At 40.4% G+C, this 22,874-nt stretch overlaps 1 protein-coding gene across 10 annotated transcripts in view; it reads left to right on the top strand.

The window, feature by feature from the left end:
- TRIM9 (tripartite motif containing 9) overlaps window positions 1–22,874 on the top strand; it is a 108,487-nt gene that overhangs the window by 54,664 nt on the left and 30,949 nt on the right. For all 10 annotated transcript variants that reach the window (XM_077909267.1, XM_077909269.1, XM_077909271.1 and 7 more), the window contains exons 2-5: window positions 4,307–4,402; window positions 6,762–6,884; window positions 19,058–19,168; window positions 20,300–20,453. In XM_077909267.1, coding sequence (XP_077765393.1) covers window positions 4,307–4,402; window positions 6,762–6,884; window positions 19,058–19,168; window positions 20,300–20,453 — 484 coding nt within the window. The remainder of the gene's footprint in view (window positions 1–4,306; window positions 4,403–6,761; window positions 6,885–19,057; window positions 19,169–20,299; window positions 20,454–22,874) is intronic.

Raw genomic sequence — 22,874 nt, 5'->3', positions numbered from 1 at the left:
CTTCAGATCACAGACAGCCAGGAAGCTTTCCTTCATGTGTCCCAACTGTCTCCATCCAATATTCGTAGTAAACTAAGGGAGGAAATGACACATGGATGATGTTCATGGCAGAGCGAGGAAAGGAGACACCATCCTCCATGTGGGCATACTTGGCAGATGCTCAGCCAATGGAGGAGTTGGTCAGGAGGAAATGAATCCCATACCCATCTACCGAGCCTAAATAATAATAGGGTGTGGACCATACTCCCCCAGGGTTTCCAGGTTGAGTTCTTGATCCCTTATAACCTTCACTCCTTTGGAATGTGAGGGGAATCTGGGTGGAAGTTGGAAAGAAAGCAGCACAGAAAGGAGGGAGGAGGTAGAATGCTTTGTTTCTCTCCTTCAAGCTCTGAGCGAGCAACTTGCCGTTTTTCTGGGATGGAAGATTTGGTGATTCAGAGCATGCTCTGAGCTCTTGCCTCCTTGGTTACATTTCCCCACTCTCATTTACTTTCTGATCATGACAGCTTTTCAGAAAATTGGAAAACAACTATCCAGGAAATCAGAATGGCATTGCTTTGGCATTATAAACTGCTTCTAATGGCTATATGTACAGCCAAAGGTGCTGTAAGGAAAACACACACTAAATATTTGCATCTTTGGTGTTCTGATATAAATTTACAGGGCTGGTCTGTGGTCCTGAATACAGAACATTTCTGTGAGCCCGGAGCAGAAATTTAAATGCTTCTGGGAAACAAAATCAATCAATAATAATGTTCTTCTACATCAGATGTAGCTTATAAGTGTGATCAAAAGACTATTCTATAAAAGCAATGCACACATAAATCCTTATACTAAGAACATTTTCTAGTGATAAATAGTTTCCAAGATTTTTCATTGTCTCCTGCTCAATTTCTACAAGTTGGCAAAGCTTAAGAAAAAGGTTTTTAGATCTTTATCATATAATGCAGTTGTTTATCAAATACCAGAACCATTAACCAGATAGAAGGCATTCTTGGGACTGAATATAGACACAAAGAGAGGTAATCTGCAAACGAATTGATTTTTTTTCAGCTCACTTATTGCTTTGCCATATAAAAACCTGAGTGTGGATGAGGCCAACACTATTTGCATACTATGGAATAATTATTTTCTAAGTGGATAGCAGTGACTGGTCAACAATTCTTTATGGGTGTCAGGTCTAACTCATATTGTACAATTAATTGCCAGGTGAGAATACAAGAAATTATGTAGCTTCAGTTCTGTATAGCTGAATGAACTTGGTTTCTATATTCCAACATCCAAATGTGGTTACTAAGACAGAGATTATAACAAAAGGGGGAAGAAAACTGTGGTAGCCAGCAAACTTTTGCTCATTCAGAAAAAGGGATATGAGTTCTAAAGTAACTATGAAAAAATGTCTCCTTGGGCAGCCCCGGTGGCCCAGCGGTTTAGCGCCGCCTTCAGCCCAGGGCCTGATCCTGGAGACGGAGGATCGAGTCCCACGTCGGGCTCCCTGCATGGAGCCTGCTTCTCCCTCTGCCTGTGCCTCTGCCTCTCTCTCTCTCCCTCTCTCTCTCTGTGTGTGTGTGTGTCGTCATGAATAGATAAATAAAATCTTAAAAAAAAAAAAAAGAAAAGAAAAATGTCTCCTTAAGAATATGTCTCTCATTTTATTGCCTGCTCCTCTAAATGAGACCCTCCTACCCTCCTCCATCCCCTGGACTCTTGGGAAAAGTTCTTTAGGAGAAAGCTTTTACCCCAAATTATGGGTGCAGCTGAAACCTGGCAATAAATAATTGAGTGGTCCTTCCAGCATTGTAGGCTCACTTTGTGCTTTTTTTACTCAGCTGTGTTGGTCTAGCCTCTCTGAGTCTGAGTACATAGATCAAAATATTAGTGATGAAGGATGTTTTCCAACAGATCCTGTTCCAGGAATATGCTCTGCGAATCTCCCCCATCAGTCTGCAGGCATTTGTGAGCAGGAAGAAAGAAGATGAATAAGAGTTAATAACAACCCGGGCACCTCGGTGGCTCAGTCGGTTAAACGTCTGCCTTAGGCTTGGGTCATGATTCTGGACTCTGGGATTCCTGAAGCCCCAGATCAAGCCCCATGTCAGGCTCCCTGCTTCTCCATCTTCTTCTGCTCCTCCTCCCTCTCATGCTTATGCTATCTCTCTGTGTCTCTCTCTCAAATAAATAATTAAAATCTTAAAAAAAAAAAAAAGAGTTAATAACAACCAACATTTATTAATCATGTACCATGCATCAGAGGGGTTCTGGGCTTTAATCTAGTATCTCACGCAATGCTCATAACACCCAAGAATAGTAATATTCTTCTCATTTTTTGGAGGAGGTAATACTATCTATAAAAGGTTTTCAGCAAGTAACTGGCAGCATTTATGAATTCAGAGTAGATCCCTTAGCCATTACCCTTAGCTAACAGGAGCTTTTACATTGGTAAATGCACTAAACGCTCACAATGACCCAACTACAAAACATTATTATGCTTCCCATTTTTTGCACTGGAGTAACTCAGGCACAGGGAACTTTCTCAAGGTCACATTTAGTAAAAGACAGAGGCAGGATTTGAGCCCTTCCAAGGCCTATTTCTTTCTACCACCCCACATTGATTCTATTAAGCATTTGGCATGCATATTTTTGGGGAAATCCAGTGCCCAACTTTGTATTTAATAAGACAAATATAAGAGAAAATATTTACTTAGCCTTATACTCTCTAGTTCTATCCATGTGGTTGCAGATGGCAAGATTTCATTCTTTTCTATGGCTGAGCCATATCTTGGCTATTATAAATAATGCATCAATAAACATAGGGGTGTGTATATCTTATCCAATTCGTGTTTTTGTATGCTTTGGATAAATATCCAGTAGTGGAATTACATATGGTAAGTTGAAGGTGATTAAAAGTACCCTTAGCTTGATGAGCACTGAGTAATGAATGAAATTGTTGAATCACTCTCTTATACACCTAAAACTAATATAACATTGTATGTTAACTATACTGGATTTAAAGTTTTTTAAAAAGAGACAAGAGAAACATTCATTAGATCAAGAGATATAATCTTAAGATTCTGTCCTTTTACTTGAAAGGGAAGAGTGGTTAAAGTATTGTGTTGGCAAGGAAGAGAGTGGGCTTTAGCTTTCAAAGAAGATATTGTGGGAAAGGAGTTTGTCTCTATAATTTACAGGAGAGATGGAAGGATATGCCTGGGCTGCTAGAAGAACTCTTGCATTAAGTACAATGGTAGTGGCTGGGAGTAATGGAAACCCCAGTACAGAAACTTAACTCGGAGTTAAATGTTCCCCATAGACAAGAAGCCTAGTGGTAGGAGATTTCAAGGGTTATCCAGCTGCTCAAAGCTGCCCCTGGAACCCAGGCTCTTTCTCCTTCCAACCCTCCTCCCTTACCACGTTGGCCATCTCAATGAGAGTCCTAAGACATCTACCATAAAGTCGGGAACACAAGGGCAGAGGCTGCACCAGACACACTGGTCTCATGTGAGAGAAAAGCAAGAGCTTTCCCAGAACCCTCCTTACCTCCAGCCAACTGCCACTTCTGTCTCATCACTTAGCAGTGTGTCCCATGGCCACCCCAGCAGGCAGAGAGGCTGGAGAAAAAAGCAAGTGTTTACATGCACACACAGCCGTCCAACAGAATTGCATCCCATATGGACAGGACAGTGTGGGAAATCAGGAAGAGTCTGCCTTGGTTTAGGGGTAGAGAGGAGTAAGGGCAACAGGGAGGGCTGCAATTGGGAGAAGGAAGGTAACCTTGATGAGGAGGAATGCAGTTGTGGCTTTTGTATCTGTCATTCCATTGGAGCGGCCCCAGAGAGTCACACCAGTGCTCTAACCCTTCATTCCTCTCATCCTGTTCTTGACTCTCTAATCTTACTGCTTCAGGCCCAGACCAATAACACTTTGGCCTAAATAACTTTGGCGATTATCAAATCATCTGACTCACTGTTTTCTTTTAATTTTAAATTAAATAAATTATTGCTGAATTAATTAACTAATTAATGAAATGAAGTAATTTCAGGCAAATATCAGTTGGTGAGGGCCTTTGCGATAGCCAGGAGTTTTCACTGCTTCAGAAGAGAAAGTTCTCAGGAGCCTGCGGAAAGATGTCTGGATACCTTTATTACCAGAATCCTCTTGTACAAATGTTGACTATATGTCCCAAGCTCTGACAAGAAGAATCTGAGGAGGTTGAAGACGCTGGGGTCTTGGATCGAAACAACTCTGTACAATCTTTTTGCTACTTTCCATGACTACAGCTCCATGGCTTCCTTCTTTATCTTTGCAGAGCCAGCTCTCTCAGGCGCTGAATGGACTGTCAGACAGGGCCAAAGAAGCCAAGGAATTTCTGGTGCAGCTCCGCAACATGGTCCAGCAGATCCAGGTATTGGCAGCATCTGAGACTGAAAGCAAACCTCCACAGGTTAAGATGTAGCTGTGTAGTGGGGAAGTTTGTCTATTTCTTCTACTTTTGTGTGTTGTGGGGAAATTCCAATTATTTTTTTCTCCTCTGTCTCCTCTAATACAAACATGAGTACAGATCAACTCAAATATGCCCCCTTCTCAAGGTGGTTATATTTTGCCAACAAGGTGGCAACACAGCCTGGTTTTCCAAATAGTTCCTGTCTTTGGGACTGAGGTCCTCTATTACTCTGGATTTAGAAAAGAGGTCTCCTTGTGAATTCAGAGTCATAACTGTTGCATTTTTTAAACTCTTCAGATTCCCAAAACACCTTCCAATAGTTATATCTTATCTGATGGTAACAAACAGGTCACATTTTCTCCTTCCTTCCTTCTTTCCTTTCTTCCTTCCTCCCTCTTTTCCTTCCTCCATCCTTTCCTTCCTTCCTCCCTCTTTCCTTCCTCCCTTCCTTCCTTCCTTCGTTCATTCCTTCCTTCCTCCTTCCTTCCTTCTTTCCTTTCCTCCTTCCTTCCCTCCTGTGCATAGTAATGCTTCTTCTCTACTTAGATACTTAAGTATTTTCCAACCATGATCCCCCTTGGTAGCTATAATTTCAGATTACTTTATTTGAACACAATGACACACAGATCAGCCAGCATTTAAGAGCCCATGAATTCTCCACTATTGCTAAAGGGAAGAAGCCAATAACTGCACAAGATGCTTAAATAATGACCTTCTGCTCTGTTTACTGTTCTTAAGTTTTGAGGTTGCCCCACAGAAATAACCTTCACTCTGGCCTCCAGTAAATTGCTGTCTGAGTTAATATTTAACCCATGTGAAGGTAGAAATATCTTTTTAAATGTAAGCCAGCTTTTCAAAGCATCTCACACTGACTTCCTCATCCTTTTTTGCATGTGTGCTCATGTTAAAACTTTTGGTTCCCCAACAACCTACCACTTGCACACTTCCTTCTGTTTCCCAGAGCAACAGAGGTTATTGCAACAGAGTCAGTCTCTTCTCTGCTCTTGCCTCTGCACCCCACCTCTTCGTCAGAGCAAAGCTTTCTTTCTGCTCTAAATCAGAACCTGTAAGAAGCCTGCCCTCATCCTCCCAATATTACCCTGCATGGGACAGAGAGAGCTCTTAAGTGATGTTTTCCATAAGACTTCTCTGAGTACTCAAAAGCAATTGTCATGAAAGCTGAAACTTTACACGTAGGAGTCATTGCTTTAGCAATTACTAATGCACACCTTAAATGAAGACCTTGCACTTGAGAAATTATCAGATATCTATCAGTATATCCTTATATTAAGAGACATAGTTCTTTATGATTTGGGGAATAAATTAAATTTTGATAGGCTAAGCTGTTCTTTCCTCGCCAGCCCCCAAAAGCTTACAGTAGACTCAGTTGGATGCTATTTTTTCAGTGCTATTCATGAATATGTGAGTATTCATCTTTCATTTTCTCTGTTACAATTGTTTTTCAGATTATGGTTTGGTAATTAAAATTATACATGTAACTTATTGAAAGGATTACTGTTAATGAATGCTTATGATTTAGGAGAGAATTACTTGAAAGAAAATGTCCATGGCATGTATAGATTTAAATCAAGTGAATAGTTAGATCCAGGATTCAATTTAAACATCATGGAGAAGCTATAGTTCATTTCAAACATAGTTTTCTCCCACAAGCAGTTGGTTCATGGCTTGACTTTTATAGCTGAATGATGCTTGTTACATGTACCAGTTCTTCTTGATCAGCTATGTGCATTAACTATTTGCTTTCCTTAATGAAAGAAGCAAGTACTTTTGTAATTTGCCCATGATTATTCTAATAAACTTCTGTTGTCATTGGATTATTGTTTAATATTGAAGACCACTGCCATCCTTTTTCTTCTCTCTCTTCTTGAATTTAATGATTCTTTAACTCTCCTGCCTTCATAATACCCCACCCATTCAGGCAGCCAACCTCTCTGAACGCCACCTTCCACCATACGTAAGTAGACATATGCCAGCCCTCAGAAGGATTCCTGTTCAGCTCTACAAACCAAGCTTTATTTTATGCAATGTAATGTGGACTGAGATGATCTCCTTTTGATAAAAATTAATTTATTAAGTAATGCTTATCCTTTTCAATGTAAAATTCAAGTGAACATTACCACTGTAGAATGAAATTTATGCAGTTATTTTTAAAATGCTAAATGTGCATTGTGGACAGAGTTCTTTTTTATCTCCTTCAGCAGGGATCTCCATCCCACAAATGGACAGGGGAGCTCTTTTTATTCTGGCAGCCCAAGGAACCCAGGTGCTTTGGGGCTAAGACATGTGCTCTCTCATGCAGGAGAACAGTGTGGAGTTTGAGGCTTGCCTGGTGGCCCAATGTGATGCCCTCATCGATGCCCTTAACAGAAGGAAAGCCCAGCTGCTTGCACGTGTTAACAAGGAGCATGAGCACAAGCTGAAGGTGAGTGCTGTGCCATGGAGAGAGCAGGAAGCCAAGGAGCCCAGCTCCTGGGAACAAGATGGACAAGCTAGATGGGTAGGCCAGAACCCACAGTCTTGGGTGGCCAATGCCCCAGAGGGCAAGAAGCCAGCATCCTTTCATTCACCATGCACTCCCTAATTTACCTCATTGATATTAGTTGAGTGACTCCCCTGGGTCAAGAATTGCTCTGGTGCAGGCATAATTAAATAAATAAAAATTGCTGCCCTCATAAGGCTTATATTCCACCAGAAGGGACAAAGAATAAACAAGATAAGTAAGTAAAATATGCATTATTTAGTAAAAAGCACTAAGAAAAATAATGAGTGGGGAATGGGGAATACTGGGGAAGGAAGCTGAAGTTCTAGACAGGGTGGCCAGAGTGACCATACAGAGGCAAAATGTATTTTTGAAATAGGAATGGAAACCATACCTTCCAGAAAACAAACAAGATTTGTCTTAACTTCTGAAGTAAACTGTGCAATGGGACAGCTGCAGACTTTTGTCATCACGCAGTGGAATCAATTGATTACAAATCTGGAGCCCTATTGGCAAAAAGATTGGTCTTCCTGAAGACATCTGATACCCCATCCATTGCCCCATTGGAGCAGGGTGTGAGAGCAGGCTGGAAAGATGAGAAGTAAGCAGTCAACAGAGGTCCGCATTCATTGCCAGTAAGCCCCAGGGTAGCTACCAGTGTGTGGAGGGTAGAGGATATGCTGTGCTGGTCTGATTAGGGTACAGGGTGAGGTGAGGTCTAACTCCAGGCTCTCTCCTGGGGTTAGGCAGTCAACATCAGGGAGCTTCAATAGTGGGCAGCACAGAATGGATATGACCTCAAGGGAGCTCATGAAAAGGCCTATAAGCATCAGATACCCCAGCAGTTTAGAACAGGCTGTAGTCCCTGAAGAACAAGGGAAGGCCCCATCTAAACAAATGGGATTCAAGTAGAAGAACCAAGGAAGAGTTTCAAAGTGAAGAAATAAGAAATAAGAAAACACAGCTTACAAGATTTGTGGCTCAAGTTTGGTGGCAGGGAACTTCAAGCCGGGCCAGTACTCATTCCATGGGTACCAGAAACAAGGCAATAAACTAGGTGCTAACTAGGGTACAAGTCCTGGACAAGACCTGCAGTAAAACAGGCATTCTGAGCCCCGAGAAGCAGAGTCACCAACCTTCCAACTTTACTCTGTGCCTCAGCCACACACCAGGACCCTGAGCCCCAGGGGGCTCTGGAAGAAGGCAGGGACCAGGCAGCATGCTACAGAGCAACCACTCCCCAGGGAAGCTTCACAGTTTTCTCCAAAAGTAAGAAAACCCCAGCTTTAGCTCCCTCCTCTAAGAGGCTCCCTCTTCCACTGCCCACCTGCTACAAAACACATTTAGAGCCATACACCTTCTCTTCCTTCCCCAAAGTCAGGGCAATAATGTGGCTGGAATATAAACCTTTCTCCCCTGCCTTTGTGACTTGCCCAGGGGTCACCCTGAGGGCCTGCAGAACTGAAACAGGCAGGAGGCGAGCTGAGGATAACAAGGTCCAAGCCTGGGAGAGCTCCTAAGGGCTCCCCCCCATCATGACGTTTGTTGGCCTGACCTCCTCTGGTGCTCTGTCAGGGCCAGGTCTCTCTGAGCATTCCTGATGAGACAGCAGGAGAGACACAGTAGAGTCCTTCATAAAGAAAACTGCAAGGCTTGAAGTTAAATCCGGACCAGAAGTTTGTAAAGCAAATTGCATAGGTCTCTAATGTTCAGAGAGCCTCTGGCTGTTGGTTTGGACAGAGAACCGAGGCTGGTGATTATAACACTCCTTCCAGAGACGCCATTCCTGTTCCTTAGTGATAGGTAAGACCTATCACTAGTCTCACTTAGTTAGACCTAACTGGAAGACCTAGTGATAGGTTTATCTTTGAATGAGTTCAAACCTGTTTCCATCACCTGCTCTAACATTACTAAAACATTGTCACTATAGCCTTTCACTTAACACCCTTCAGAAACCTAGAATTTTTAGTGTGATGGTGGAACCCAAATATCATTTGAATCACATAGAACTATCTAAAATGAAACCACAGGGATCCCTGGGTGGCGCAGCGGTTTGGCTCCTGCCTTTGGCCCAGGGCGCGATCCTGGAGACCCGGGATCGAATCCCACGTCAGGCTCCCGGTGCATGGAGCCTGCTTCTCCCTCTGCCTGTGTCTCTGCCTCTCTCTCTCTCTCTGTGTGTGTGACTATCATAAATTAAAAAAATACAATAAATAAAATGAAACCACAGCTGTCTACAGGAAATGAGCTGGACAGCTGGATTTTCCCTCTAAAGAGTAGACCAGCCATTTCAGTATGTAGTCACCAAACATTAACTTTTTCTCAGTGGAAATCTCTTTTTTAAAACATTTCAGACACTTTCTTGGCATCTTTAAACTGAACACAGTGAACCGATAAATCATATAGTGACTGTAGTGGCAACTCTGGGTTTTCTACATGGGAGAGCCATAAGGGCAGCGATCTGAACGGAAAAGGGAATCACAGATTGAGAAAGCATCATTTATCCATATCAGACAGGGGCAAAGGGGAGAGAAAGCCTCCCAGGGCCCCCTGCTTAGTGCTGTCTCTGCCGAATGAGACTGGGTGAAAATCCATTAAGGGCTGTGCTGTGGGCACAGACAGAGACTGCACAGGAGCGGCTTTTACTCATTGCTGAGATGTCATGTCTGGCCCGGTGACAGTCCATCAGTACAGGTGACCTGCCCCAACAGGGCGCACCAAGGCGCCCAGGGCCACAGAGTGGAGTGGAGGCAGCTGCCTGCTCTCATTCCACCCTGCCCAGGGTGGTGTGCCCTGCCCCAGATCCCAAAGGGCTACAGAAACAACAGGCAGGTGGCAGGTTGTCCCCCACGGCAGCCAAGCTGTTCTGTCTTCTATCTTGAGTGATTTGTTTCTCTGCTGTTTTCAGCAAATTGTATGTCACTGCTAAAGACAGACAGCAGTGCTGACACCTTGACTACCGACCCCAGCCTCCAAGTCCCCCTCCCTCTGCTTTTCTCCTCTGCTTTTCCCTTTCTTGTCCTTTCTGTTGCTACTCAGATTTGTGAGAAAAGACTGGCCTTTTATAGACTTCGCTTGCCAAGCACAGTACTTCTTTCTGTCTTTGTTGGCTAACCCATCACTCACAGGCTGGCAGGGATAATCTTATGGTCTTCCGCTTCCCTTTGGCAGAGTTCTCTATGGGCCTACTTTTTGCTGACAAAGAAGAGAGTTGTGTGTGTATTTTTCTGGCAACTTTCTCTTCTTGAGCAATCCAAAAGGCTGGGGATGCTGGAAAGTGAGTGTGTATAAAGACAGTCTTTATAATCTGCTCATGCCCCTCTCTGAAAGCACTGATGGCTTGAGCAGATTGAATGGTTCTGGTTCTGAGACAAGCTGGAGCAGAGAGGTGAAGAGCCCAGCTTCTGTGTCATAGAGAACGGGGTGTGAGGACATACTTTATTACTTACTAGGTCTCTAACTGTGGGCAAGTCTATGACTCAGTTACTTTCACCTGTGTGTAAAATCAGGCCAGAAGCAGTTGTCACCTCCCAGAGCATTGCCAAGCACTTAGCACACAGTCCTCAGGAAATGTTAGCTATTATTATTGTTACTGAGAAAGAATGCCTGCAAGTAATGGTGGCACCCAGCCCACTGAAGAAGTGCTCCTCGGGACTTAACTTCTGTAATACCAGAGTACATGGTATAGAATTAGTCTATACACAGATGTGACTGTCTCTGAACTTAGGAAAGTTGGCTTGAGTTTTTAATTGATCATCCTATAAAATAGTTCACAAAGTTTGGTGAGCTATTTTTAAAGTTCGTAAAAAGGCTCTGAGACATTTGTATGCAGCTGTGACTGTATTTTAGGAATGCTTTGAAATGTAAATTACAGTTAATACTATTCTGTGGTTTGGGGAAAAAAAACACTGGGAGACAAATATCTATTTTCAGAATGTGGTGAACTAATCAAATGTCAGAAAGCTACTGAAGGGGAAAAAATGCTTTTGAGCTTTTAAGAAATACTCCTAATTTGTGTTTGGGACTACTTGGGCAATATCGCCCACAATAAGCACAGAAAACCAGATCCCCCAGGTGTTTTGTTTGAGCTATATGTTTTGATTCCATTCTTCCTGGGTTCTTGACCTGAGTAAGGCCTTAAAATGTCCTCACAGGGAATTTGTGACACTTAAATGTGCCATTAATAAGGTCTGTGCTTTTCTCAGGAAACTTACAAATGTCATTTCTCTTTTAGTAAGCCCAAAGAAATATCTAAGAATTATTTTTATTTATGCAACTCAGAATTTGAAATAATTCTACAATCATCTTAAATGTATATTGCTCCAATATTTTAGAGTAAATTCATATGCTGAATAGTATGAGGTGACAGATATCTTCTTGGTTACCTTTCAGTTCTAAGATTCTCTGGAAGAAAAAAAATTATAGTTATTAAAAATATTTTGAAAAAAATCTAATCTTTAATTTCCATGTGTAGTTGGTAAAGGAACATACCAATAAAATTGCCCAGCAAGAATGCTAAAAGATAATGATAAAGTTTACTGGTTTTTACAACATTTCATTTTTACAGAGAACCTCCGTATCTCAATTATAACTATATACAGGATGTTTGACTTTGAAGCCAACTGTACTGTTGGGTTTTGTTAGAATCATTATCATTATTATCATCATCTTTGTTATTATTTACCATGCACTGCCTGTTGTGTTCCCATTATGTTGATTAAAAAATTTAATTAAATGGTCATATCAGTCAGAGTACAAATTTACACTAGGGACATTACTGGCTTGTCAGATTGCTTACTTAAGCTATTTTTCCATTGCCTGAAAACAGGCTAGTAATCCTTTCTTTGCTTTAGATGGATCTGGGGGATAGAGAAGAAAGAAAGGGAGAGGGAGAGAGTATATGTGGAAGACAGACCTATCCAAGCTCACAAAATTTTTAAAAATAACTATAGAGGATTTGACTGACTACAGCAATTACTAGAAAGAAAAAGCAACAAATTTAAGCCAATAATCAGGTCAATCCCAACAAAACTACTGGCAAGAGGTTCTGTAAATCCATTAAAATGAAAACATTTGGGGCAGCCCCGGTGGCGCAGTGGTTTAGCGCCGCCTGCAGCCCAGGGCATGATCCTGGAGTCGCGGGATAGAGTCCCACGTCGGGCTCTCTGCATGGAGCCTGCTTCTCCCTCTGCCTGTGCCTCTGCCTCCCTCTCTCTCTCTCTGCATCTCTATGAATAAATAAATAAAGTCTTAAAAAAATAAAATAAAATAAAATGAAAACATTTGGGGGAAAAAATAGGCACATTGAAACACTTGAAACCTTTGCCCTTGCAGGGCCAACTCTAAAATTTTAATTTCAATAATTATTAATTATAAGGCTATTATTAATGAATTCATTTGGCAAATTCTGTGATCTCTGCTTCCTACCACATAGGAGCAAAAGTCACAGAGGGACTGTACAGAACAGATCCCAGGGTGCCCATGGGATCACTAGGATGCCACTTCACACAACTGGAGCTCACCAAAGTTAGGGAACACTCTTCTGAACACTCTTTGCCCACTTTGGCCATGTCAATGCAGGGCAGTCACAGACGTTCTTTAAGGCCCTTTGCCTAAACCCAGACGTGAGTCACATTCCTTACCTCCAGAGGGCGCTAAACACATACTTTGAAGATGACAGTGATCTTGTGTCTCCCTGTACCTCACAGCCTACAAAATACCACATTGCATGCATCACTCTTACTGAGGCCCACCATAAATGGCAAATGTTCTCCTGTGTGGGTGAGACCACATCAATATGCTAATCTCTCCAAACGACTTGTATTTCTTCATTAACTTCTCTGTATAAGGATATAGTATACTACATACTAAGAGCATGCTTTGCATATTCTACTCAATGTTTTGAGCCTCAATTGATGAGGCTATTGGTGCATTCACACTTTTGGAATGGAAAGTTCAGTTTTGCTGTTAAAATCTCAAGCCTTCCTCAAACAGGTACATGTTTTATTTATTTGATACGGCTAAATTATCCTTTTCTTGATTAAAAACTCAAAGCCTCAAGAGTTCTCTTTGAAATGATTAGTTGCCAATGTGGGTAAACATTGGCAACTGATAAACATTAATGAGATTAGTACAAAGAGTGGTATCAAGAGAATGGGGGAAATATTTGCATAATCAGCATGTGGGAGAATGGTGGCATGTGAGAAATTTAAAATGTTCAACCTTAACTTAAATTCCTCTAAGTTTCAGTGAATATAATGATAATATTGGAGATGATATTCTACTCTAGGGGAAAAAAAACAAAAGAATTTGTTATTTTACTAGATGAATCTCATATTTAAAGCACTTCACCTATGACTCACAAATGAGTCAGTTCCAAGCATTAGTTCGTCATCTTGCTGTAGGAATGATGGTACATGTAGAAACTCCTCCCACTGACCAAAAGGACTTATGAAGAATCAATTCTTCAAGCTTGCATCCTGAAAGTACTTGTACCTTACATAGAAATAAAAAAAAAAGGATTGCCTTATACTTAGGGGAAACTGTTTTAAACTGTGATAAGAAGGTATATATTATATTTAAGAAAGAATTTCTTGAAATAGGAGAGAGAGAATGTTAGTGTTTACTTAGACTAAAAATTCAGTAGTGGTATCCCTCCACACCTCATGATGAGAGAAAATAGTATGAGAGAAAGTATTTATTAAAAAGAATAAACTTTAAAGAGCCGTACATAAGATGGAGAGGTGAATGGAGACAGAGAAAGGGTGTCAAGGTCAGGTTGGATAAAATAATGAAATTCAATTTAATTAACTTCAGTTCTTGTTGCTGGCTGTGTTATATGAGCTGAGTGGAGGAAGGAGATTGGTCTGCTAGAGATGGGATGGGAAATGTAGCTGTGGATAAGCAGAACAAAATTTTACACTTGTATAAGCTATCATGGATGGCTCTATCCTACTAAAAAAACTTGCGCATTCAGAGGGACACAACTGTCCATTCTCAAATCCTCCTTTGCCAAATAGGTATCAGTGACATATCTTGATCCAAGGAATGACCTTAATAAATTTGCCACTTAACAAAATAAAAACATTCAAATGATCAATAGGATTTGCCATCCTGAACAGATGGGGACTGCTAATAAAATTGTGAAAGCCTTCTCTAAAACTGAACTAAAGATTAATTCATTGTCCTCAGAGAGCTGGTTTAGGCCATCATGCAGATGAAACCAGGAAGATTGTTTCCCAGTCCCTGTTTGTGTCACTCTTGCAATTTGCACATTTCCTTCCTAAGAAAAGGAACTCAACTCCAGCCAGCTGCAAACATGGTGCCAATGGTTTCTCTGGAGCATCAGAGCAACTGCACAGAAATGTGGAACTCAAAGAAAAAGTGACATGGCCTAGCTTCCTAGGAATTGGTTTTCCATAAAAAAAATAATGTGAAATAAGTAATAATAGTAGAAATAAAACAGAGTTAAGAAGGTAACAAGAAAGATTATTTAAAAACAACTAGAAAAAATTATACTCTTAAAAGATCTAATTATTTGGCTGATTTCCATAGGATGGGAAATCTTGCCAAATTAATTCAGAAACTAGATGTCAATTACAACACACCCAAAGTGCTGCTTCTGGGAACACTAGTTTAATTTTTAGCAGTGATTTTTATCACTGGCTACTGGGATCATTGTGAAAGGGTTGATTAAAATTTAAAAAGATGGACCAAAATCCATTGTTGTAATACAGTTAAGAGCCAGGAACTCAGGGATACTGAGTCCTTCCAAGAAGCCTGAACCGTGGAATACAGGAGCCAATGGCAAACTCCCACTAAAACTCACCAACTCTTTGGCATTGCTACAATGAAGCTTCTTAAGAGTAGTCAGAGAAACCCCACACTCAGCTCCTTTGGCATCAAATAAATCCGGCTTGAGAAGGAAATTTATAGAAGCAGACATAGAATTTTATGAGGCCTGATTAATGTATCTATTTCAGTACATTTGGGTCATAAAATTATCATTGATCTAAATGTTCTGGAAAGTAAACACGACAATTCAAGTCTATTTTGCCTCAATAGCAGACTCACTTTGGGTTGCAATGCCCAGATCTAGTCCGTGCTTGTTTTTCAGATTTGAGTACAAGTCAGTTTTGTAAGCACAGTCCTAGGACAGATGCCATTCATAGTGATTAGTGACTGCTGAGTTTCTGCTACCTAGAAGCGCTGATGTACTGGCTACCAAAATATCAAAATATCTTCTGGGAACAATTTACTAATGCCTAAGATAGAGACAAGTAGCCTATAGCTGTAGGTCACCTGTCCTGCATTTTTTATTATACTTTTGGGTGTTCTGTGGGGTTTTTTTCCCCTTAAGAAGCAGAAGCTTAACCTTCTTGTTTATTTTTTTATTAAAAAAATAAAATAATTTGCATTCCATGAGCCCAGACCAACAGATAGTAGTGGTGATTGGACATAATACCAGACATTATGCCAGACATTAGAAGAAAATAAGTCAACCAATGAATTTTATTTTTTATTTATTTATTTTTAAAGATTTTATTTATTTGTTCATGAGAGACAGAGAGAGTGGCAGAGACACAGGCAGAGGCAGAAGCAGGCTCCATTCAGGGATCCTGATGTGGGACTCTATCCCAGGACTCCAGGATCACATGCTGGGCTGAAGGCAGAAGCTTAACCACTGAGCCACCCAGGTGTCCCAACCAATTAATTTTAAATTTGATCTCCCCTCTCCCCGCCAAAATCACAAAACAATCTTCACATCAAAGTTGGTTTCTTTCACCAATTCTGATCCAGAGATGTTAAATCCTACACTGCAGTTTTTATTTTAATTTTTTTAATTAAAAAGTGGTAATAAGTCATCTACCAAAAAATCAGGAGATTCCAAACTAATTAATTAATTAATTTCAACAATCCTATAAATGGACAAAACTGGAGTTCTCGCACTTCCTGATTACATAACTTACTGCAAAGCAACAACAATGAAAATAGTGTGGTGCTGACATGGAGACAGACACATAGACAACTGCAACTGAACAGAGAGCCCAGAAATAAACTTTCACATATGGTACAATGATTTTTGACAAGGGTTCCAAGACCATTCAATGGGGAAAGGGCAGTCAACAAATGACACTGGAAAAAACTGGCTGTCCACATGCCAAAGAATGAAGTTGGACCATTACCTAACACCATATACAAAAACTAACTCAAAATGGACCAAAGACTTAACTGTAAGAACTGAAACTATAAACTCTTAGATGAAAACATAGGGCAGATGCTTCATGCTGGATTTGGCAGTGATTTCTTGGATATTACTCAAGAGGCATAGGCAACAAAGGAAAAGGTAGACAAATTGGACTTCATGAAAATTTATAAATTTTGTGCATCAAAAGATAAAAGAAAACCAATTAAAAAATGGATGAAGGACTTGAATAGACATTTCTCCACAGGAGATATACAAATGGCCAATAAGCATATGAAAAGATGCTCAGCATCACTAGTCATGAGGGAAATGCAAATCAAAACTACAATGAGATACAATTTCACACCCATTAGAATGGCTATTATTTTTTTAAAAAAAAACAGATAGTAATAAGTATTGGTGAGGATGTGGAGAAATTGGAACCCTTGTGCATTGCTAATAGGAATATAAAACAGTGCAGCTGCTGCGGAAAACAGAATGATGATTTCTCAAAAAACTAAAATAGAATTACCATATGATCCAGCAATTCCACTTCAGAATATATATCCAAAAGAAGTGAAGCAGAGATTTTCACAGATTTCTGCATATCATGTTCATAACAGCTTTATCCACAATAGCCAAAAGGTAGAAGCAACCCAAGTGTCCACTAACAAAAATGTGATATGTACCTACAATGAAATATTATTCAGTCATAAAAGGAAGGAAATTCAGGGGCAGCAGGGTGGCATAGTCGGTTAGGCGTCCGACTTGGTTTTGGCTCAGGAACAATCTCAGAGTCATGAGATCGAACCTCATATCAGGCTCCATGTTGAGCATGGATTCTGCTTGAGTTTCTCTTTCTCCCTCTCCCTCTGCCCCTCCCACTCATGCACTCACACTCCTCTCTCTCTCTCTCTCTCTCTCTCTTAAATAAATAAATAAATAAAACTTTTTGAAAAGGAAGGAAATTTTGACATCAGCTACAACATGAGTAAACCTTGAAAATATTGTGCTAAATGAAATAAGCCAGTCACAAAGAACAAAAATATTATATGATTCTACTTCTATGAGAGTCAAATCCATAGAGACAGAAAGTAGAATGGTGGTGTTGCCAAGTGCCAGTGAGGAGGGGAGAATGGAGAGCTATTGTTTAATGGATACAAAGTTTTAGTTTGGAAAGATAAAAAAAAAAAGTTCTGAAAAGGGATGGTGATGACAACAATATGAATGTATCTAATGCCACAGAATTATCCAATTTAAAATAGCTAAACCTGTGAGTTTTATGTTATATATACTTTATCACGATAAAAAAAAAAACAGAAGCAGAGACCAGCAATAATAAATGGATGCATTGTCAAAAAAAATAGGAAGGATTTAAATGTCCAAAAATAGAGGAACAGGAATGATTAAATAAATTATGATAACCCACTCAGTGGGATATTTATGGAGCCAGTAACATTTATTGATGGTGGCAACATTTAAAATGCCTATGTTATAGTGTTAAGTGGGAAGGAGGTAAAATTGTCACATATTATGATTGCAACTATAAATATATCTAGCTCAAGGATAAAACCCAAGAGGAAATATCAAAATGCTTTAAAAATTTGCATTAAAGTGACGAGATTATTGCTTATTCCTTTTTTTTTTTTTTTTTTGGTTTATTTTCCAATTGTTTTTGAACGTAGATGTAATAATCTTTAATGGAAAAATGTATGATCAAAACTGAAAAGAAGGAACAAAGAAAAAGCTTTACGGGATCCCTGGGTGGCGCAGCGGTTTGGCGCCTGCCTTTGGCCCAGGGCGCGATCCTGGAGACCCGGGATCGAATCCCACGTCGGGCTCCCGGTGCATGGGGCCTGCTTCTCCCTCTGCCTGTGTCTCTGCCTCTCTCTCTCTCTCTGACTATCATAAATTAAAAAAAAAAAAATTATAAAAAAAAAGCTTTTCAACAATTATTATTAAAACTCCTTGTAGTTATTATTCATAAAATCCAGAAGGCTGGATATTTTTTAGGCTTTTGCAAAGTAATATAAATATCAAGGATATAAGTAATGAAGGTTCCTAGAAAACTCCTGTTCAACTCTAGGCTTAGAAACCACTTCGAGATTTGGGTCACTGAGCAGAGGACATGGAAAATGAACATCTTTAAAGAAAGAAACTCTTCAAGGACTATCCTGTGTTTGACACTGCAAAGACAATTTCCCCAGAGGCAGGAACTGTGTGTTCAGAGAGATGTCTTTCTAGGTTAAAGCACACTCGCAGCATGGTAAATAGAGAGCCTTTAAAACTGCTCTCCCAAATGAGGCAGTGATTGCTTCGAAGTGGGTTATATTCAAAACTTAATTCTGCACCCATCTTTGGCTTCCTTGTTGTCATTAGTTCATTGTCTTTTAGCAAGTTTCACCTCTAACCCCATCCCACCACCCACTCAGAAAAAAAGAGTCATAATGAGAAAGAATTGGGTTCAGATGGGGACATTTGCTCTTTAGAAGAGACAGGCACAGGGTGGGTGACTGTTCACAGAGCAGATGCTGCAGCTGCACCTTGGGTTACTCAGCTCCTTTGTAGCCTCTCCACAACCTCCCACTTAAAACAGCTCTCAGTAATAGTTTCCTGGAAGATGGGGAGCAAGAGGTACCTGAGGAAGATGTCCTACCAGGCACCACAGTAACCAGTTTCCCAGGCTTCCAGCATCTGTGCACCTTTCTGATAGGTCCTGTTGCCACAAGTCCCCGTAATAATAGCCTTTATACAATCTGTCTTCCAGAGCCATTGTCCACAGCAGACATTGCCACAAAATATTCTCATACATTTAGTTCCATCCATTGATGCTCTTGGATTATGGTTTGAAGAAGCTTTCCAAAGTCCCAGTTTGCTTCCTTTTTTTAACCCTGTGCCACTTTGGACTGTTCTGTTCTCTCATCAATCTTAGGTGGTGCGAGATCAGATCTCTCACTGCACAGTGAAGTTGCGCCAGACCACAGGTCTCATGGAGTACTGCCTGGAGGTCATTAAGGAAAATGATCCTAGTGGCTTTTTGCAGGTAAGTGTCAACTAGTTTCTCTTTCAGATTCTCAATGGCCCATGAAACTCAGTCTACAATGCCAAGGCCAGACTCCCAACGGCCCCTGCTGAGAGCATGGGTCCCTCCACAATGGAACCCACCTTCAGAGTGCCATGAATATGTGGGCACCAGCAAAACTCCAGTGACTTACTGAAAGTCTCTGCCACCATGTGTTACAAGATTGAGAAGTACATGGCCTTTTTAAAGTTTGTTTTTGTTCACGTTTAATCATGAAAATGAAATTCCCTGTAAGTTCCTCCGAAGCCGAGTTACTGCCTTGCCTAAGAATTGGGTCCCTTTCCACTAATATCTTGGACAGCTCTATCAGCTAGAAATGTCTACATATGCAAGGCTTCTACCTTCTTGACAGTTCCTACCAGCCAGTTCAGCTAATCAATGATTTCCCAAATAAAGTGAAGTTTTTTCATTCTTTGGATTTCTCATGATTTTTTCACTGTTGATTGTTTTAATTAGATGTGATGATGTCAGCTGAATTTTACTTAAGTTTTGATCTCAAAAATTAAGGGAGCTTTTATTAAGGAATACATAGATCCTTTCCAGTTCACGTTTTTTATCATACTAAGAGTGACAAAGGGAGATTAAATATAAGAAATGAAAGAGTTCTCTATCAAAGAATAAAATGATACAGAAGATGATGGGCTTAAAGTGTAAGAAGTTCCGATTTACAGATTACCATATGCAGCCCCTGTAAACTATTTTATAAAACTCATTCCAAGCTTTAACAGAATACCCCCACCTCCTATTAGAAACTTGGGTTCTTAGTTCTACTAAAATTAACTGATCACCAACATATTATTTAATGTTGTTGGCTTTTCATTGATTAATCATAAAAGGCATTAGCATATATCCAGGTTTGTCTATTAGAGCAATTTACAGCTGCTAATTATTTATAGTGGCTCCCTCTGACTCACAAAGCACCCAGATTTGCATGGGTGACCGTTGTCATAGTAGGCTTCTCACTGCCTACATGGAGACAGGAAAGGTGTGGGTTTCAAATTGGTTTGGTAATGCTCCCAGAGAGTGGTGGGGCAGTGTTCTGTGTCCAGTGTGATGTTATATTTCTTAGGCTGTGATCTTTGATGTGATTAGATTTCTGACGCCCTCATAAGGAGAGTGCACCTGACTGAGGATCAGTGGGGGAAAGGCACGCTCACTCCCAGGATGACCACGGACTTTGACCTGAGTCTGGACAACAGCCCTCTGCTACAATCCATTCACCAGCTCGACTTTGTGCAGATGAAAGGTGCGTCCCTGCATCCCCCCAAATAGAGCAACATCCCAAGCAGATACTATGCTTACAGCCGGATTGAGGCTTTGTGCCCGATTGCAGCAAACAAAAGGCAGCTGCCAGGTTATCAGTGACCTAAGAGGTGGGGAAGTAAACACACACACCTCTGGGTAATGATACAAAAATCTGGAGTAGCTCCTATCTTATCACCTAAGAGAAACATAGCACTGCATCCATGTGACCTGCCTCTAAGAAAGCCGGATAAATTCAGATAAACTCAATGCTTGCCTCTTTAAGAGTCTTAGGGATGTCACAAGCCCAGTGTCAGGGAATAGCTGACATTAAAAAAATAAATAAATAAGGAGATAAGACTGCATCACTGTGCATAAATAAAATCTTGTTACAGAAAGTAACCCAGAAACATTGATACATATATCAAGGCAGTTCAGGATCGAAATGACTACTTCCACATGGATAGGTCCTGAGCAAATGGTTGAGCATGAATTAGTGGGAATTTGAGAGGATCCAAGTTGGCTTTCCAATACTGGTCAGGAAAATGCCAAGGTTGGTTACAGGAAGAATATGAAGATTTGAAATCAATTTTAGCTTTTTAAATTTTTTGGCTTATGTGTTAAGGGATATGCAAGGGCTCCTTGAGATTTTTTTGAGTGGCTGGGGGTGGGGAGGAAGTCCAAGTACCTAAAATTATCTTAAGGAAAAGAACTCTTTCAAAGAAAACTAAAAAGCTGACTATGCAATATTTTTATGGCAGTATAAGTAATATCCATTGGAAAAATATTTTGACTTTTTTAACTTTCATTTTGAAATATTTATACATTCACAGGAAGTTGCAAAAATAGTAAGGAGAAGTCCAGTGTACCCTTAGCCCAGTTTTTATCAATGGTTCCATCTTACATAATTATCATCTTATATAAAAGCCAGGAAATTAGGGGGTGGGGTGGCTTAGTCAGTTAAGCATCTGAATCTCGATCTCAACTCAGGTCTTAATCTCAGGGTTGTAAATTCAAGCCCCAGATTGAGCTCTACACCCAGAGTGGAACCCACTTAAAAAAAAAAAAAAAAAAAAAAACAGGAATTAACATTGGTACAGTGTATACGTATTACTCTGTGCCATTTTGTCATGTGTATAGAGTCATCTAATCAGCACTGCAATCAAGATGCAGAATCATTGTACCACCCTCATGCTACCCCACTGTGGTCATGTAGTCCTACCCATTCCTATCCCCTCCACCATCTCCAATCCTTGGCAAGCGCCTATCTACTCTTCATCTCTGTATTCTGTCATTTTCTAATCTTTTTTAAAACTGAAGAAATTGATTTGCTCTTTGCTTCTCCCAATAAGCAGCCACATAATAAAGGACTTAGAATTCAGTGCTTTAAAAAAAGTTTTTGTTCTTTTTCTTTAAGATTTTATTTATTTATTCATGAGAGAGAGAGAGAGACAGACAGACAGACAGACAGAGGGAGAAGCAGGCTCCACGCAGGGAGCCCAATGTTGGACTAGATCCCAGGACTCCAGGGTCACGCTCTGGGTCAAAGGCAGGTGCTAAACCGCTGAGCCACCCAGGGATCCCCTAAAAAGAAAGATATTTTAAGAAAAATGTACATGCTTCCTTTATTAGACCCCATTTTCTCATCTTTCATTTACTATGCATTGCTTTGGGATGATGCCTTAATTAAATTTTGGAGTAAATAGTATATAGATTGTAAATAAAAGTACATTGTTGCAGTAACAAAAATGTGTAGCATTTACTGACTACTTACCAAACCAGATACTCTCTCCTAAGTGCCTCATGTGGATTAATTCAATTTATTCTCACAACCCTAGTAGGCATCTGAGGAAACTGAGGCACTGGAAGACTGTACGACTTGCCTAAAATCACACAGTTGGTGAATGTCAGGGCAGGGATTCAGACCCAAGGAGTAAGTTTCCAGAACCTGCACCTACAACTTCCAGTTTGTGCTATAACATTAGTGTCTTATGAACTGGCTTCTTCAAGGAATAACTGAATTCCTCTCTTAAACTTAAGAAATTTGATTTTTTGTTGTAGAATGTCTTTCTTGCTGTTTAAAATTTTTCCTTTAACACCCATATGGTGGTCTGTGAAATACAGCCACCTGAGTAATATATGGAGCCCCAGGAAAATCCCCCTCCATCAGCCTCTGTCTATATCCAGTTCTTTCCATGAAGTAAAATCATTGAAAGATTATGTCACAAATAGCTCAGAGGAGAAAATGTGTCACGAAAGGGCAATGGAAGGGCTTTTGGAGGAAGAGGGGAAAAAAATTAGCCAACCCAATTAGCCTTGATGATGGAGCAGGTAGAGGGTAAAAGCCTCTGGGCTTTGAACTGCTTTCACCATCTGATAGAGGCCTCTCCTCCCCCATTTGCTGTCCTTCTGAATCATGTCCATC

Source organism: Canis aureus, chromosome 9, assembly GCF_053574225.1.
Source record: "Canis aureus isolate CA01 chromosome 9, VMU_Caureus_v.1.0, whole genome shotgun sequence".
In the NCBI taxonomy this organism is placed as follows: Eukaryota; Metazoa; Chordata; class Mammalia; order Carnivora; family Canidae; genus Canis; species Canis aureus.
This window is presented reverse-complemented; position numbering and strand designations above follow the sequence as displayed.